The 16,745-nt window shown below is 42.3% G+C and overlaps 1 protein-coding gene across 1 annotated transcript in view; it reads right to left on the bottom strand.

The window, feature by feature from the left end:
• DPF3 (double PHD fingers 3) overlaps positions 1-16,745 on the bottom strand; it is a 169,310-nt gene that overhangs the window by 38,194 nt on the left and 114,371 nt on the right. Inside the window, exon 8 of the mRNA XM_009279267.1 lies at positions 6,867-7,004. Within this exon, the coding sequence (XP_009277542.1) occupies positions 6,867-7,004 (138 nt within the window). The remainder of the gene's footprint in view (positions 1-6,866; positions 7,005-16,745) is intronic.

Genomic DNA, 16,745 nt, shown 5'->3' with positions numbered 1-16,745 from the left:
TCTGACGCCTCCCTTTTTCTTGCTGTCGAAGTGCAAGTCCAACGTTTGGCCGCCTGCGCAGCAAAACGCCAGCCAAGAGCCTGAGCCTGCGGTCGTCAAGCCCCTAGGAGGACTTGATGACATATAATCCCAACCTATAGCCTAAGTGCCCCCATGTGCCTTCGCTCGCCCCCCCACTGCCGCCGCCAGCGCTCATCCCTGGCAGGCCTGGCCCGTCTCCATGCCGACCCGGTGCCGGAGTGCCTGGCCAGGGCTGCCTCTGGCCTTGCCACCTGTTATTGCTTCATCTCTCAAGTGTAAGGAATTGCAGCACGGCCCCCTTCATTTGCTGCTCAAAATGCATCGGTGGAGGATAGGCAGGCTCGTGCAAGAAATTACAACGTGATAATTAAATTAAAAAATGGCTTTAAGGAGAAGGGAAAAGAAAAGCAGCACTTGGACTGTGGCTTTTGTTCAAGGACGAGGAGGGAGATGCCTGGCTGGGCATGCACCCACTTCTGCCCCAGTCATTGCTGGGGTGTAATGAGCAATGGTGGGGGTCAGAGGCGGGCTGTGGAGGTGCTTCTGTGCTCAGGGCTAGACCCTGCCCTGGAAAGGAACAATAAAAGAAACACATATATATAATCCCTGGTGTGGTGAGAAACAGGCCAAGCACAGCTGAAATGCATTCAAGGCTCTTGCTCCCTCGTATGTATGCAGCCAGGCAATGTGCACAGTCATTTCTGCTGCCTCCTCACCCGTGAATTAAGTACAGGGTTTTTTCATTGCAGTTTTCCAGGAAAAAATGTAAATCAAACTGAATGAGAGGAAATGGCCAGTCTCTCTGGGCATGTTTACTCTGTCGTTAACACCAGAGATAAGCATGTAGGCTAACCCCAAACTGGGAAGTGTTGGGGCACTTGATACAGAGACCCTCCAGCAGGCTGTAAGCGCAGCTTAGGTTGGTAGCGACACATCTGTGTCGATGTGGCACAGTATTTAACCAAATAAGCTCTGAACTTGGGTGTAGCACTGGGAAACGGCTGCTGTTCTGTTCCCAGTGTCAAGCTAATCAGCCTGCACAGCACAATGGGCCTCTGCTAGCTCAGGCTCCCCACGCCGCACTCCCCTGCACAGTACGGGCATGCCCTTTGCTGGCAGCCAGAGAAGCAGACTATGCTACTGAGAGAGGTGCGGCAAACCACCCATCCGAAGGATTGCCAGTTCTCCCTAGTAACTGGATTTTATCTCCTCTTTAAGTTAGTTGGTGCTGTGGGGATAGAAGAAGCTGTTGCCTTTCCACAGTTTTTAGCAACTCTGACAGGTTTGCCTTTCCCACAGCCCCTGCTCACAGAAAGGCACGGCCAAGGAGCACTACAAGCTACAAGAAATGCTACAAGAAGGAGGTACATCTGTAGGAGTCAGAGGAAGCCTCTGAATGTGGGGGAAGGAAGAGCATTTGATCATGTCTTTTACAGGAATCAATACGGCCCTTAAGTTGAACAGCTAATGAATGAGCTGGGAGGTGGGCAGTGGAAGGTACAGCTAGGAAAATACAGAATCAACTGATCAGATCTTGTAGATTTGGGGAATCGGCATTCCTGCACCATAACACAGCACTTCATAGAAATGTCTGTGCACTGATCTTACAGTCTTCTGCAGGAACACCTAAAGCATGGGCCGAAATCTCACTGCTCACAATAAATCATTGTAACTGTCCAGTGCCTCATGACAATAAACAGTAGGAGATACAGAATAGGAAGGCAGACAAAAGAGTCTGACATGTTAACATACAGATTTCCTGATTTTGAGGGGTACTTCTCCTGAGTCTTGGCCTCTGGCCACTGAAATGCATCATTCCCATCAGCTCAGGGAACTCAAGGAGGGATTATAGTGCTCGATATACAGCCCCATCTGGCAGCATCCCTCAGTATTCAGGTAAGAATGGCCAGTGTCGTGAAATGGGTCCCTGCGACATGTTGTAGGATTTGGATCTGGAAATTACTCACTGGAGGAGTGCGAGAAGGCAGAGCACCTAAGTTCAAATTCAATCAAAAGTTTTGGGTTTTACTTTGTTCAAATTCTCCACAGAGGAGAAAAAAAGCAAGGAGATAGCGAGAAAGGAAAAAAACCTATAAATACATAAATGATACCATTCTGTCTCAAGAGCTGACATGTTACTGAAGCAACACACGGTTTTCAAAAACTAATTAGTCAAATTGGAAATGTTTTCCCATAAACTACTGAGAAGCACTAGGTGCTTCTCTTCAATGAGAGTTGTGCATTGACAACCACATTTCAGGTCCTGGCCAGGCAGTATATCAAAAAAAAACCCAAACTACCAAAAAAAACCCCTACAACTCCAAAGAAAACAACAAAAAGTCCCCTATGGGTCCCTGTACATAGGAAACAAGTTTGGGATTTCCCACTATTCCAAAACTCTAAACAACTGCTCTATTTTTTTCCTCAGCATCCCAAAACACAGGCATAAAAGTCTGAGAAATTTACAGCTGCAAACAGGGTTTGAGTGGAAATCGTTATGCAGTTCCAAACTCTGCAATCACTACCATTTCTTTTAGTATTCTGACTCTTTTTCCTTATGAAAACAAGCTCTGGAAAAGAAAAAAAACCAAACATTAAACTAATGAGAAGTCAACTCAAGGTAATGTACATATTTTCACTGAAAAGGCACCTGCTGCAGGGTATCTTGTCGCAAGGTGGGCATTGATGCATCCTTGCATTCAGAAGTAGCTCCCATCATGGCCCCAGTGAGGACCAGCAATGAGGCAGGGAAAAAGTAGGCCTGATGTAGCTTTTCAAATTGATGCTGCTTGTGGAGAGGAACAAACAGCTCGTCTCCAACTGAGGGGCTGACTCTCGTCATTTATTCATGGCCAGCCCCCTGCCTGGATGGAAATAAAAATGTTTCAAAGATGACTGTGTGGGGGAGCTGGAGGACAGCTTGGAAGCACACTGAGGTTAGCACATTAATTTTTTATCTCTGGAGACTGGGTATCCAATTATGCTTAGAGTACACAAACAACTTTGGCTGGTCTCTCCAGTAGAGATTTATCCACATCATAAAATCTGCAATGGAACTGGGCACAACAGGCTGATGCCACAAAATAACGTACACAGGTGGTTTTGCAGGTCAGGTGCGCAAGCTAGCAGTGACAGGAGGGCACAGGACTGCATTCTCCTTAACTACGTGTATTGCAGGATGGACCAACCTGCACACGGCAGCTAGGCCAGCGACAGCCCACACAATGTGCTTTATTTAGGATTGTCATTGGCCAAAGTGCTTGTGGGCATAAGATCTGTTCAGTTGCTGTTTACTGCACAGCTGCCTGTAACCAACGTTTCACACAGCAAAATGCCACTGAAAACTCTTCTCCTTTGAAGGAGAGGAAGTTTTTCTCCATGTAGGCACACTATCCTATTCTCCCAGGAATTAAGGAAGAGCATTTATACTAGTACACTCATTCACACACACATTTCAATAGATAGAAGTCTAATGTAATTCCTATATCAGAAGTGTCTCAAAATTTGTGAGCACCAGCTGCCCTCAGAGCTGGCCTGTACCCATGGAGTGAGATGGAATAAAACAGCAGGTGTTTTGTGGCAGGCTTGGATGCACCCTGGGCTCACAAATCTCACGCTTTTGGTGCCAACATGTGGAGGAAAAGCCAGCAGAAAAAAAGGCTGAGAATGGTGTGGGATCATTTCTTTTTATCAGTGGAGTTGAGGAAGGGGGGAGTTGACTTTTTTAAGGTTTTTCTGTAACTTCCTTTTCACAGTTCCATACTCGGGTAAAAAAATCAGAGTAGGTCAAAAATAAATGTGTGTATAGGCAGATGCAAGACTAGGCACTGAGGAAGGGCTATTTATCTGCATCAAAGGACTAGATAAGACATACAAACAAAGCAACTAAAGCTCAAAGAAAGCACAGGCTAAGAAGTTTTAGGAAAGGCAAAGGCCAGAGAAGACTGTTGAACTATCTTCCACATTGCAAAGTGTAATCTATAGGTGAGGGAGAAGGACAGAAGGAGAGAGAGATGTAAATAAACAAACCTTCTATAACAGTCAAGGACAGCGAGATGTTCCAAAGAGGCGAGACTTGGGGCTTGAGCCAGTCCCCATTCTTCGATACACATCTATTCAGTGGTTCTCAGTATCAGGTAGGTTCCTCCTATCTAGATCTCTTTTCCAGTCCCTGGATAATTTACTGAACTACCCAATTGGTCTGTGCATGAGGAGAAGAGTAAAGATAAAGGGGACTGGGTGTGCAGAAAGACAAGAGGCCGTCAGCTCTTGAGCTGGCACCAGCCAGGGCATCAATAGCTGAATCCTGCAGAAGCCCTGCTCCAGAAAGCTCTCTCCCGCATCAGCCCGGCTGCTGTTACCACAGGTACTGCAAGGAGCGGAGGCTGCAGAGGAGGCACGGGTACAAAGGAAGGAAGTTCATGCTGCAGCCGCCTGCCTGAACTTTGCTGACCCAGTGCTTACCTCCCACAGCACGGCAAATTTCAAATGGCTGGTTTGAATTTGCCTTGCCTTTTCTAAATCAGGCTGCTCATATCTCTCTGACACGCTGCTAAGCAAATAACCAGACCCTGCTGTATACCATATCTCTGGTCCTCCTGTTCAGTAGGTTGCGGATTAGCTGTTTGGATTAACATCCCCCCCCACCTTCCCTCCCCCCCAGCCCCCCAAGCCCATGCAGAGAGGATTCTTGAAGCCCGAGCTGTGCGACAGTGCAGACCTGTCAAATCTAATTCATAACACAAGCCTAGCAGTTCTTAGGGGAGAGGAAGGATCTGATGCCCTGGCTCCCCACCATCCCCCCGTACAAAGGGACCATTTAATGACTGCACATTAGCAATGTGGACAATTAGCATTCACATGGAAGATAAATGGCAGCATAAATTAAATATAGCCAAGTGAAAGAGCAAAGATGCAAGATCTGAGCTCAAGGCTGTAAACAAACAAACAGGCAAAAAGGAACAAACAGCCACTGCGACAGCTAAGCCATTTGGGAGAGTTACCTTCCGGCATCTGGGACTTTCCCCAGGGGTGATCTTCACATTCGCATGGCTGTTGCCCGTACCTCACTGGCTCCTGGCTGGTTGTTAAGCAGATTCTTTCTGCTCAGGAATCTAGATCTCAGAGCAGGTTATCCCACTGGCCCTAAACTTCTACCCGTATGGGAATCTGTGCATCAACAGCTTCCCTCTGCCACATGCATCACACAGGAGCTCTGGGGGAACACAAGCCTGAGCAACTCCCACTCTATCCTTTCCCATAGTGCAGAGCACACCTTTCTTTCCATGGGGGAAGGCCAGCTGCTGCTAACCTTTCCACAGCTCCTCTTCTTGCTAACTTCTGTCATTTCCTAAGTACCAGAAACATAAGGACTGAGACTCTCCTTGGCCTCTATGATAAGCTGAAGGGTAGGGGACACGACCCTTCTTTGTCTGGGCATTTGTGCAAGGCCATTATCAATATTAATTCAATACAGATTTGCAATATGCCCCTCAGACATGCAACTATTACTGACTACTGCAGACACAGGGAAAAAAAACCAACAGAGATGATGTAAAGCTAAGTAAACAAAAGCTACTGGATTAACACTGACATTCTCCAGCCTGCCCAAGCAGTCGCTCTTAGTGCATTGACAGCTCAAGTTTATCAACAGCTGGAGGAGTCAAAATTACTTTTGCTGTGAACCTACAAAACATGTGAATAACTAAAAGGTAGAGCATAAAAGTGACAGAAACATAGGGACTGCCAAATGGGATCACACTAAACGGCCCTTCAAGCTCAGACAGTGGCTAGTAGCAGATGCTTTGGAGGAAGGAAACCCCCTCCCACACCTCCCTGGGGACAATTATCAATTATCCTGCTTAGAAAGGAAATGTTTTCCTACTTCCATATTTCTTCCAGTTCTTCTTAATGTATGAGAAAGTGTTTGCCTGGATATTTTTCCCCATAAGCATTTTATTGCTTTGTCCACATTGTTCATTACTTTGAACTAAAATGACACAGTTCACATGGTGATCTGAAAGGACTTTTTGAAAGTGAACAAAGGCATCTACACAAATCCCAAGGTGAAAGCAACCATCACATAGTATTGCACACTGGAAAACTGAGAAACAGGGGCTTAGAGACTTGCAAAAATCAGTAACAAAACACAGTCTCCTTGACTCCCAGTTCTGTGCCTAAGAAGCAGAGGAAGGACAGTCAAATAGGGCCACACGGACCACTAAGATTTCTTTCAGCCCTGTACCAGTGTGGGGAATCTAGGCACATAACTCTTCTCTTCTCTCATGTTCCAGCTCTCCTCCTTGCACATGAATACTGATGCTTTTTCATAGAGTTTCCCAAACTGTAACTAAGAAGTGGCTTTTGGTAAAGTTGAGGGTAAGCTGTTTGGGGAGGAGATGCAGGGATAGGGGGGACAGGTGCTGTGAATTTCATACATAAAAAACTGAGACATGGATAAATGTCTCTTATTCAAAGGCAAAACAAAGACAGCCCCCTCAAACAGGATGTGTATTTCCTTGACATCTCTGCTAACAGCCACTGGGAGGCTGCTTGATGATGGGCGGGTTGGGCATCTCTTCTTTTCCCCCCTCTCCTTGCCACCTCCTCCTCACAGGAGCAGTAATGGAAAAGTGACTTGCTGCAGAGATAATGCTGGGTTTGAAATGAATTCCTGACTAGCTGAGCCAGCACCCGTGTGAGCTGCGGCTGATTAGCTCCAAGCGTCCAGGTCCCAATCACTCACAACAGAGCCAGGCAATCACGCCAGCCTCCGCAAGGCAAAGACAGGGTGGAGGCAACATTCCTGAAAATGATCTCAAAGGGAAAGGGAAAATAGTACTCACGTTTGTGGTTTTCATTTCTGTGGACAGGGGAAGAGCGGGTCTCCTGCTCGCGGGCTTCATCACCCTCTTCGCTGGCGAGGTGGGTGTGAGCATAGTGGTAGCTCAGCCCAGGCCTGTTCTTGTAGCGCTTGCCACAGACTGGGAGGAAAGGAGATATGAGGGAGGGGAAGAGAGAATGGAAACATCAGTGTGATCTGCAACAATGGCATCCTCCTCTCAAATAACGCTCCCTTCTCCCCCAAGAGCAGCACCACACACTCCACACGCCTGCCCGAAACTCTTCCAGCCAATGTTGGTGAAAGGTGACGGAAGGGCAGCCCTGCAGCTGGTCGTTCCCACACAAGCTTTCTTCCCACCATGCTTCCAGGAGTCCCTCCTACAGGCCTCGGCAAATGCACATTCAGTCTCCGCAGCTCATACAGCCCTAATCCTCTCTGCTGAGATCACTAACAAGATTGCACATAAAATTAAATGAAACGCCAGTTCCGATGTTGGTGCCGCACAATGCACAGCAGTGGGAACTGGACTGAGAAGAAAGGACATTATTTTCTTCATTACTGATCTCTGAGAAAAGGAAACGGTATTACTTTTTTTTTTTTTAAAAAAAGGCTTTCTGTAAAAGGGTAATAAATAGCTTTTTCCGCAGATTCCCAGTCAAGACAAGGAGATGGAAATCATCCACAGTTTCTTGCTACAAGAACATTTAGTAGTAATACTTCTTTGTCCAGGTAAATTTCATATTCAGCATCCCAATAAATAATACAATGTGTGACACAGAATCCTCCTTCTGAACTTTTGTTTATTTTAGGACTAAGTCAACAGATATTAAGAACAGGATCAAACAATTCAGGGTGATGAAAGGTCTACATTTGCACAGGGAGCTCACCACAAGGGCAAGCTTCATCATAAGATTCATTACATACAAATTCAGCCTCTATAAAGTTTTTAATTCATGTTATTGTCTCTAAAAGTTATCTCTTTTCATCTTCAAAGCAGTCTCTGAACGTCCATTTTCTTTTATACAGCTATTTCATCTACCAAATACAATTATTGCCATTTTAAAAGATTAGAAAACAAAGGCAAAGAAGCTTAGTGCCCCTCCTGCAAATTTTTACTCCCAGCCACATTTTCCATCACTTTACTAGCTTTATTAACCTCAAGGATTTCACACAGGAATAAATGTCATGCCCAGTAGTCTGTCCTGCATAGCTTGCTTAGGAAAGTGAAGGAAGTGGCGCCAGAAGAGAGAACAGAACCCAGCAGTCTATTTCTCTGTCTTGTTTTTAGACCCCTTGAAAAAATCTCCAAGGGGGAAGTCACCATCCATTCCTAAAAACTTCCCTCAGCCCCGATACTGAAAGTGTATCCTGCAATGTGTATAGATACTTACTTCTCATTCCCCAGACACCTGAGTCTGGGAATGTCATAAGGCTCCATAAACAAAAAAATCAAAAAAGACCCACCCCAAATATTCATTTACATCTAAGTAAAACTTCCGTTATTATACTTTTCTGCTACTACTCACAAAAAGCCAATTGATGGACCACATTCTGGAACAGATGATAGAAAACTGTAAATCAAAGCCTAGCGTGATAACATATTTCATTCTCCACCTCTTCTAGCTGATTTGCAAACTCACTCAAGGAAAATACTTTGCTTTATTAGAAATGTGTAAAACAACCTCGTGATATAAATGAGTGATCTGGAATTTTAGATACTTTTATCCCAGTTTTCTCCATTCTGCAAGATGATGATCATACAGTCATCATAACAGTACAAAAACTTTCTCCAAATGTAATGTGTCCTTAGCCACAGATTTTTTTAAGTCTTTGAATGCCCTTGATTTAGAAATAAGAATTCCTGCAGCAGAGAGGGGGAGAAAGTTGGGGAGAAATAAAATGGCTAGATACATATGCACATCCATTCGTTGAAGCATCTGCCCTCATTTCATATGTAAACCTAACTCTCGTGCCAGACATTTTGAACAACTAGACTGCTCTTAGCTGCATGCTCTCCACAAAACGTCAGTTTGGTCTCCCTTCTTCTAGTACCAGCTGTGTATTCTTCTAATGCATTCTGGAGAGGGAAACTCCTCCTCTGCGGTCCTACAGAGCAAAGGACAAGCAATGGAACAGATGCTGGCAGGGAGTCAAACAGCAAGATATCCACAGTTCTGTACGACTTTGTCTCCACTTTTTGAATATTGGAAAAAGTGTAACACAAAAGTAATCATCAAACCGGAGACAGCTACAAAATGTTCACTGTTTAAATTATTTCAGAAAGATAACCCCTTCTAATTACACAAATGTTACAGCATTTCTTAGAATGGAGAGATAGATTTACATTTCTAGCAGATTATTTGAGTATCATACTACGTATCTTACTCTATCCCCCTTACTTGTGTGCATTTGAAGATGAAAGTTAAATAATTCTTCTGCTATGAATTACTGATACTGCTCAAAAACGTCTGTCTACTTAAATTATTTTCAGAGCACTGTCAGCTGATCAGTGCTGTACTGACAAAGGAGGAGGCACTTGGAGTTAATAGCTGTGTGATGTTTACTATCCAACTATATCTTGCTCGTATATAGCTTGATTCTGCGTTACTGCTAACCTAGTTGCAAAATCAGATAAGCTCTAAAACCCAGTCTCATTTACCTATTCGAGGGAGTTTTAAATTTCAAAACAAAAATATTTCAAAAAATTCTACCAGACTTTATTTTATTCCGCTCTACCTGAAAACATACCCACAATTCTAACTGTACAGTTGTTACCTTACAAAAGCACCGTGTCCTTGAATATAGGCCTCATGCATTTTTCTCCCTCAATGCACGAAAGGAAACTTGCATTCCGTGCAGGAAGTCCCAAGGCCGTGGCCTTGCCTCCATTCCCTACAGGATCCTGCAGGGATTTTAGCTGCGGAGTTTAGGATGGCATAGGAAATCAGATGGGTCTGCAGACTTGCCCGTCTCCAGCAAAAAAAGTATCAGCTCACCAGGAAAAAAACAGCAAGTATTGATATAAGCTGAGGCAGTAGTAATTCTGCAGCTGAGCCCTTCCCACTGCCAAAACTTTCAGATGGCCTTCAAGGGTGGCAGCAAGCTGAGACATGCCTAGCTAAAAAGGAATTTGGAGGGCTTTATAACCAGAGGTGAGGCAAAGGAGTTCTGTTTACACAGTCCCAGCAGATCCTTTGTAGGACCAAAGATGTGCAGCTTCCAGCAGCTTTTTTTCTTGGTGTCTAGACATTTCCACCTTTCAAATTCATGTTCTGTCATGGAAAAAGTCCAAAGTGATGCCATATGTTGAAACTGCAGAGATTTCCTATTCCCCAAGCAAATTAGACTTTTGCAGGGGAAAAAGGGTATCATGATATTAGTCAGGCAAAAGAACCATTGCCTTCAGTGAGACTTTGCTAGAATAGAAGCTAAGTCAGAACTTCATGGTTTCTCCAACAGATTGAACCTTCCTGAATTCACCCTAATCTCTTATTTTGCAGATAGAGCACATTTCATTAATCTACCATATCACTGTGCTAAGAAGTAGTTTCTATAAAAGGGTGATCATTAATAAACACTTAGCTCTTATATAACTCTTCCCACTGCAAGACTGGCTTTTCAAACATTAATTAATCTTCCTCCACATTCCTGAGTGGGAAATACTATTCTCATTTCACTTCTGAAAAAAGAGAACCACAGAGGGGTTAAGTGACTTGCCCACACAGTGATCTTTTGTCATTATCGGGATTGGAATTCATGAGTTCTAGCATCCAGACCAGTGCTCACACCACATCTTTCTCATTCTCCGAGCTGACAAAAGCATAATGAGAACTGGTTCCCCCAATCTGAAATGTACGCTGGTGATTACGTTCTTAACACTATGCAGCTCACACATAGCAAGTGAGAGTGTGCCTTTCATAAACTTTGCCGGGTGGCCTTGCCTTTCTTTCAGCAGCTTTGACTCTTTTTATCTTTAATTTTCCTAGCTAGATAGGCTCATCATCCTTGCATGTGGTAGATTTCATCCTGAATCTCAACACTGGGAAGTTGACTTGATCTTTAATTAGGTAGCCGAGCCCAATGAAAACAGCAGGACTTTGTAGAACGTAACCGACTCCAATTCCTCCTGCATTCAAAGGATATATTTTGCTATAACCTGATGAGAATGCCATCTTGGGAACAAGCTGGGTAAGTAAGCAGTAATACAGCAGTGCAGATCAAACACCACAAATGGGGAAGAGAGGGAGATTTTATTAGGCCACCAGACACTCTTGTATGATGAACCTTACTTTTCTTCCAATTTGAAGACTGAAACAAAGATGTTACACAACTATGTTATGGAGGAAAAACATAATTTGCAGACAGTTTAATCACAAGCATTGAGTGTTTCATAAAAGAGAGCTCCGTTCTAAGTTCTGGCCTGTAACAGCCTGCAACTCTGGATAAGCAAATTCTCACTCTGTTTACATTTCTCAATCAGTAAAATTAATATAAAATACTTCCCTTGCTTTAAAAGGGGATTTGAAACCTATGACTTAAAAGAGTTCCTCATCAAATATTTAATGGCTGTGTTGCTGTCATTTTGAAATTGTTACACATTTGGTCCTTGGCAGGCTGTGAGCTATGTTCCAGCCAGCTCTCCACATACATTTTGCACAATCTGTCACCAGTATGAGACAGAAGGAAACAATCCATGTTTTTAGTGGAAACAGGAAACTGGGGGAGTAGATGCTTTTTGTGTGTGTGTGTCACTGAATCTTGCCCCCTTCATTGTCTTTCTTTGCTTTTCTCCTTTGCCTCCTGTTCTTTCTTCCCAGCTGGGCTGTGTCAAACACTAAATCTTAAGTTAACTGCTGTCAGGCAGTCATTCCTCAAAGTTATCTTCCTGTCCCACCATTCACTCCACTCCAAAAAAACCATTCTTTGTTTTGCACTGGTTTGGTAATATAACCTCCCCTGTTACAGTTATGTCCACACTCTGGCACATCTAGAGATCTCAAATGCTAACAGTGTATTTTGACCTCCACCGATGGAAAGGCATTACGTTTGTCCCACTTTGATCAGTACTGTCATGCTATACACCTCTAGTATTAGAGCAGCTCTTTAGTAACCCATTTCATAGGGGATTTTCTGTAGGTAGTAAATAGTCCTTGTTTCAGTGCCCCCAGAGGACGAGTCCCAGAATCTACCTGCTGTATTAAGATCACAGGAATGTTGAACTTCAGCGCAAAACATGCACAGGTCAACAACATATATGTCCACATTTCAATAAATTAATTGCTAGCAGAGGCAAAGGAGAAAACAGGTAGCGTATATGAATAGAAAACATTCAACTAGCAGAGTCAACTCTGTTCCCCTCTTACCATGTGCTCTACTCCAGACCTGTCTATTCAATAGCAGTCATTCCTCAAAGTTATCTTCCTGTCCCACCATTCACTCCACTCCAAAAAAACCATTCTTTGTTTTGCACTGGTTTGGTAATATAACCTCCCCTGTTACAGTTATGTCCACACTCTGGCACATCTAGAGATCTCAAATGCTAACAGTGTATTTTGACCTCCACCGATGGAAAGGCATTACGTTTGTCCCACTTTGATCAGTACTGTCATGCTATACACCTCTAGTATTAGAGCAGCTCTTTAGTAACCCATTTCATAGGGGATTTTCTGTAGGTAGTAAATAGTCCTTGTTTCAGTGCCCCCAGAGGACGAGTCCCAGAATCTACCTGCTGTATTAAGATCACAGGAATGTTGAACTTCAGCGCAAAACATGCACAGGTCAACAACATATATGTCCACATTTCAATAAATTAATTGCTAGCAGAGGCAAAGGAGAAAACAGGTAGCGTATATGAATAGAAAACATTCAACTAGCAGAGTCAACTCTGTTCCCCTCTTACCATGTGCTCTACTCCAGACCTGTGCTATTCAATATTAAAAAAAAAAAAAAGCGTCCTTGCCTCTCCATTATTGGTAGAAAAGCCAAGATTATAGTCAACGAATGCCAAGTATAGCAGCTATGGTGGGAGAGTTGTTTGTTAGGTTCATCTGAACAATCATCTTATTCTAGATCTTATTGCTTATTAACTACTTAGGGATTCACTAGAAAGGCTAATACCAGGAGATGATTTAGGGCTTAAATTGCTAATAGTTTAAAGGGAAGCTGAAGTCATGATGGAGATTTATGAGAAGCATGTAAAAACATAATGCTATAATCAAAGCATTTTCAAATCAGCTTGTCATTGTGCTATTTAACCAAAGGTCTGTCCTAAGTATCAGCAGTTAGTGTTGGACTCATTCATAGTATCTGTGAGAATTAAGACAACAGATTAAATCTCAGAAAACTGGTAAAAATCAAGCTAAATCATGATTTATCTTGTAGGCCTTTTGTACTCCAGCAAACCTTCCAGAGAATCAATGAGATGTTTGTTAAAATGAGTATGACAGGATCAGGTTCATTTCAAGGAGATGAGAAAGAAGGCAGGTGAAGTTAGCAAGGTAATTACTAGAGTCGTCACTTTGTGAACATATACAATAAAATAGTTCCTAAAGAATAGGCCTCAAGGAATTGCATTTGGCAAGTCATGCTAGAACAATATAACATTTAACTGGGATTTTCTAAGGAAACAAAAAGAGAGAGATCCTCAGTACCAATTGAAACTCAGTGGAATCTGTTAATCTTAAATCACTTAAACTACCTGGAGACTCCAGCCTTTTGTTGGCAGAACCTACAATACGTTTAGTGAGAAAGGGAATGAGGAAGAAAAAAATTAACCTCAGAATAATGAAATTTCAATGCCCCGCTGGATGATGAACTTACAGAAAAAGCAGGAGGATGTTTCAAGCTATAGTGATTTGGATGTAGGATCAAGCATTTTTAAAAACAAAACCATGTTCTTAATAATTATTAGTAGTTCAAAGTCAAGTTCAAAGTGTCCACTTAGGGACCAAGCTTTATACGATCTGTAGGCACAATACAAGCAGATAGGCACTTAGTGGGATATTCAGCGAAAACAGTTTAGGAGCCTACCTCCAGTTGAAATCCGTGAGAATTAGGAGCCTAATTTTTTTGAAAACTTCACAAGGCACCTTTCTGCATCTTCAAGCACCTGAAAGAGTCTATTTTGGGCCTAATGCTTGCCAATGTTTTTATCATTAATTTGGAGGGTGGAATAGAGAGTGAAAGAATCAAACGTGCAGAGAACTGACTGTTGGCGAAAATACTGGAATAATAATAAAAATATATCATATGAGCTTCATTAATCAAAGAATTCTTTCAAACAGTAACGTAATTAGTAAATATTAGTATGACACAGTATAGATAAATAAAACACAGTATAAACGGGCCAAAGCAGTATAATGAGGAAACTAAAGATGATAGATAATCTGCCTGAGTAGAAACAGGTTGAACAGGGAAGGAACAAGAAGCTATAGCAAATGGTATATTAAATATGAACTCACACGGTGGACAAGGATGAAAACTCCGTTGCCACTGAAACGACACAGCACTGGAGAGGGGCGTCTTGCATTGAAAAGGGTTTAGTAAGCAACCTATTAGGTCAGCCATCTTTGTACCTCTCATAGATACATAATGGAGCAAGTTGCATAAATCCAAGTTCTATAAGTAAACGTAAGTTACATGTAAATGTATCAACCATTCGTCTTCTGAACTGCTTCTATTCTCAGAACAGCACATTCTACTTAGTTCTGGCCACTGCTACTTAAATAAGACCCTTTGGAGATTTTTCAGAGAAAAGAAACAAGTTTAGTAAAAGAGCTGAAGAAAACACAGCGGAAAGAAGCCCCAGTAACTGTTTACAGACATAGAAAGAAGACATTGTTATGCACTAAGAACAGAGCAAGAACTGCTGGTCTTAGACTGCAGCAGAGAAAATTCAGGTTAAATAACTAGAGAAACCTGAAAATGAAGTTTTTGACAAAAGAATCAGCTTCTACAAAACACTATAGGATCAGTGTCTCTGGATACATGCAAGGTTGCATTAGTCACTGATCCAGCAGAGATCATAGGAAGGTTTCAGTTAATTCTCATTTTGCACAAGGGATGGATCTGAATGCGTATCTCAGCCTCAGAGGGACTGTGAATAAAGGATACGATACAAACATAAGTTGTTATGCTAAAATAGCAGTTTATACAGGAATCAAACTAAAAGGAGACAAGGACATATTGGTAATAGGAAAAGAAAGAAACTTCTTTTAGAGATGGGCAAGGGAAATCTTCCATAGATAGAGGGACTGAAAACAAAGGTGGAAGTATGTACGTAGGTAAGTCTCCGTGGGAACATGAGAAGAATGAAAGCAGACAAATGAGGATGGACAGCAGGAAGGTTAATAACTTGTAGAGGTTCAGCACAAACTAACCTGGCTAAAGGAAGTATACATCTGGAGTCATGAAACTCAGGTGCTACAAGTGATTGCAACTTTTAAACCAGAATACTAGTTCCTAGATAAAACTTCAGAGAAGCCTTTTTTTTTTTTTTAATAGTAAATAATATATAATAAAGAATATGAAAATAGTAGAAAGATTTTTAAGACGACTGCTGTGGTAGAACTGACAGTTCTCCAGCTGATCATTTGACAACACGACATCAATTCTTATTACATACGTAGATATTCATACATTCATTCACTCTGTCCCTCCTTTAAAAATCACATGCCCAGTTTATTGTTGACAGCTGTGGTGGCGTATTTTCCACTTCTTTTGCTTGACATCAGAGGCTGTGCTTTGCTCCTCAAGCCCTACTGTTCACTGTCCTTTAAGGCACCTGCTCTATCTCCTGGCCAGGTATTCAAGCTATCTTTGGGTCTGGTCTCATACAGCAGCTGACCCATTCGGCTACGTTACCATTTCCAGCCTATACCCATCTCACACCAGGCTGCCCTGCCACTTTCATTATCCAAGTATTTATCCCAAGGGAGCTCAAGGCACAACACTATCCAATGCAGCTGGTTGAAAACCTGACCAACTAGTTTTCCACTTGCTGATTTGATGAAACAAGGCATTTCATGATTATGTTAGCAATTTTATCGATGCTTTGAATGGTCAAACATTTTATTCTGAACTTCTGATACAGTAGATGCTCAATAAAATCAGCTGAAGTATTTCAGAATATTTCATTCCACAAAACAAGCAACCAAACACCTTTCTTTAAAAACACAGGATGACAAAACATTTTGCGATTTGAAAACCTTCCTCCATATAGAAATTCCGTATTTCCAGTCAGTTTTAATATTGTGACCAGGTTTAATATTGGTGTATAGCTGAACGCCTCTTCCAAAAAAGGCAGGCCTTTTCAGAAATAACATTGCTATCTTCCAACACAAGGGGCAGTGTCAGCTGGGTACCGCTCTTGCATCATCTTACTGACACACAGACTAGTTTTTTCCCATAACCTTTTTATTACTCATGAAACCTAGTGATATACTCGTTTCCCATAAATATGAATGCGTAACTATGAAAAAAGAGCAGAGTAGTTCTTCACCGCAAATCATTTTTCGTGCCCATGCAGTTAAATAAGAAAATTAATTTGCTTTAGATATGCTTATGCTTTCTTCTTTGTGGTCACTTTCCAAACTCAAATATCAGAACAATTGCAGAAAAAGCAACCTGGACGTAAATTAAATAATATACAGAAAAAGTAAAGTGTTGTTGTGGTTTAACCTGGCAGGCAGCTAAACATCACACAACCATTTGCTCACACCCCCCACAGTGGGATGGGGGAGAGAATTGGGAAGAAAAAAGTAAAATTCGTGGGTTGAGATAAAGGCAGTTTAATAGAACAGAAAAGGAAGGGAAAATAATAATAATAATGATAAAATAATATACAAAATAAGTGATGCACAATGCAGTTGCTCACCACCCG

This window comes from Aptenodytes forsteri, unplaced genomic scaffold, assembly GCF_000699145.1.
Source record: "Aptenodytes forsteri isolate BGI_AS27 unplaced genomic scaffold, ASM69914v1 Scaffold3, whole genome shotgun sequence".
Lineage (NCBI taxonomy): Eukaryota > Metazoa > Chordata > Aves > Sphenisciformes > Spheniscidae > Aptenodytes > Aptenodytes forsteri.
This window is presented reverse-complemented; position numbering and strand designations above follow the sequence as displayed.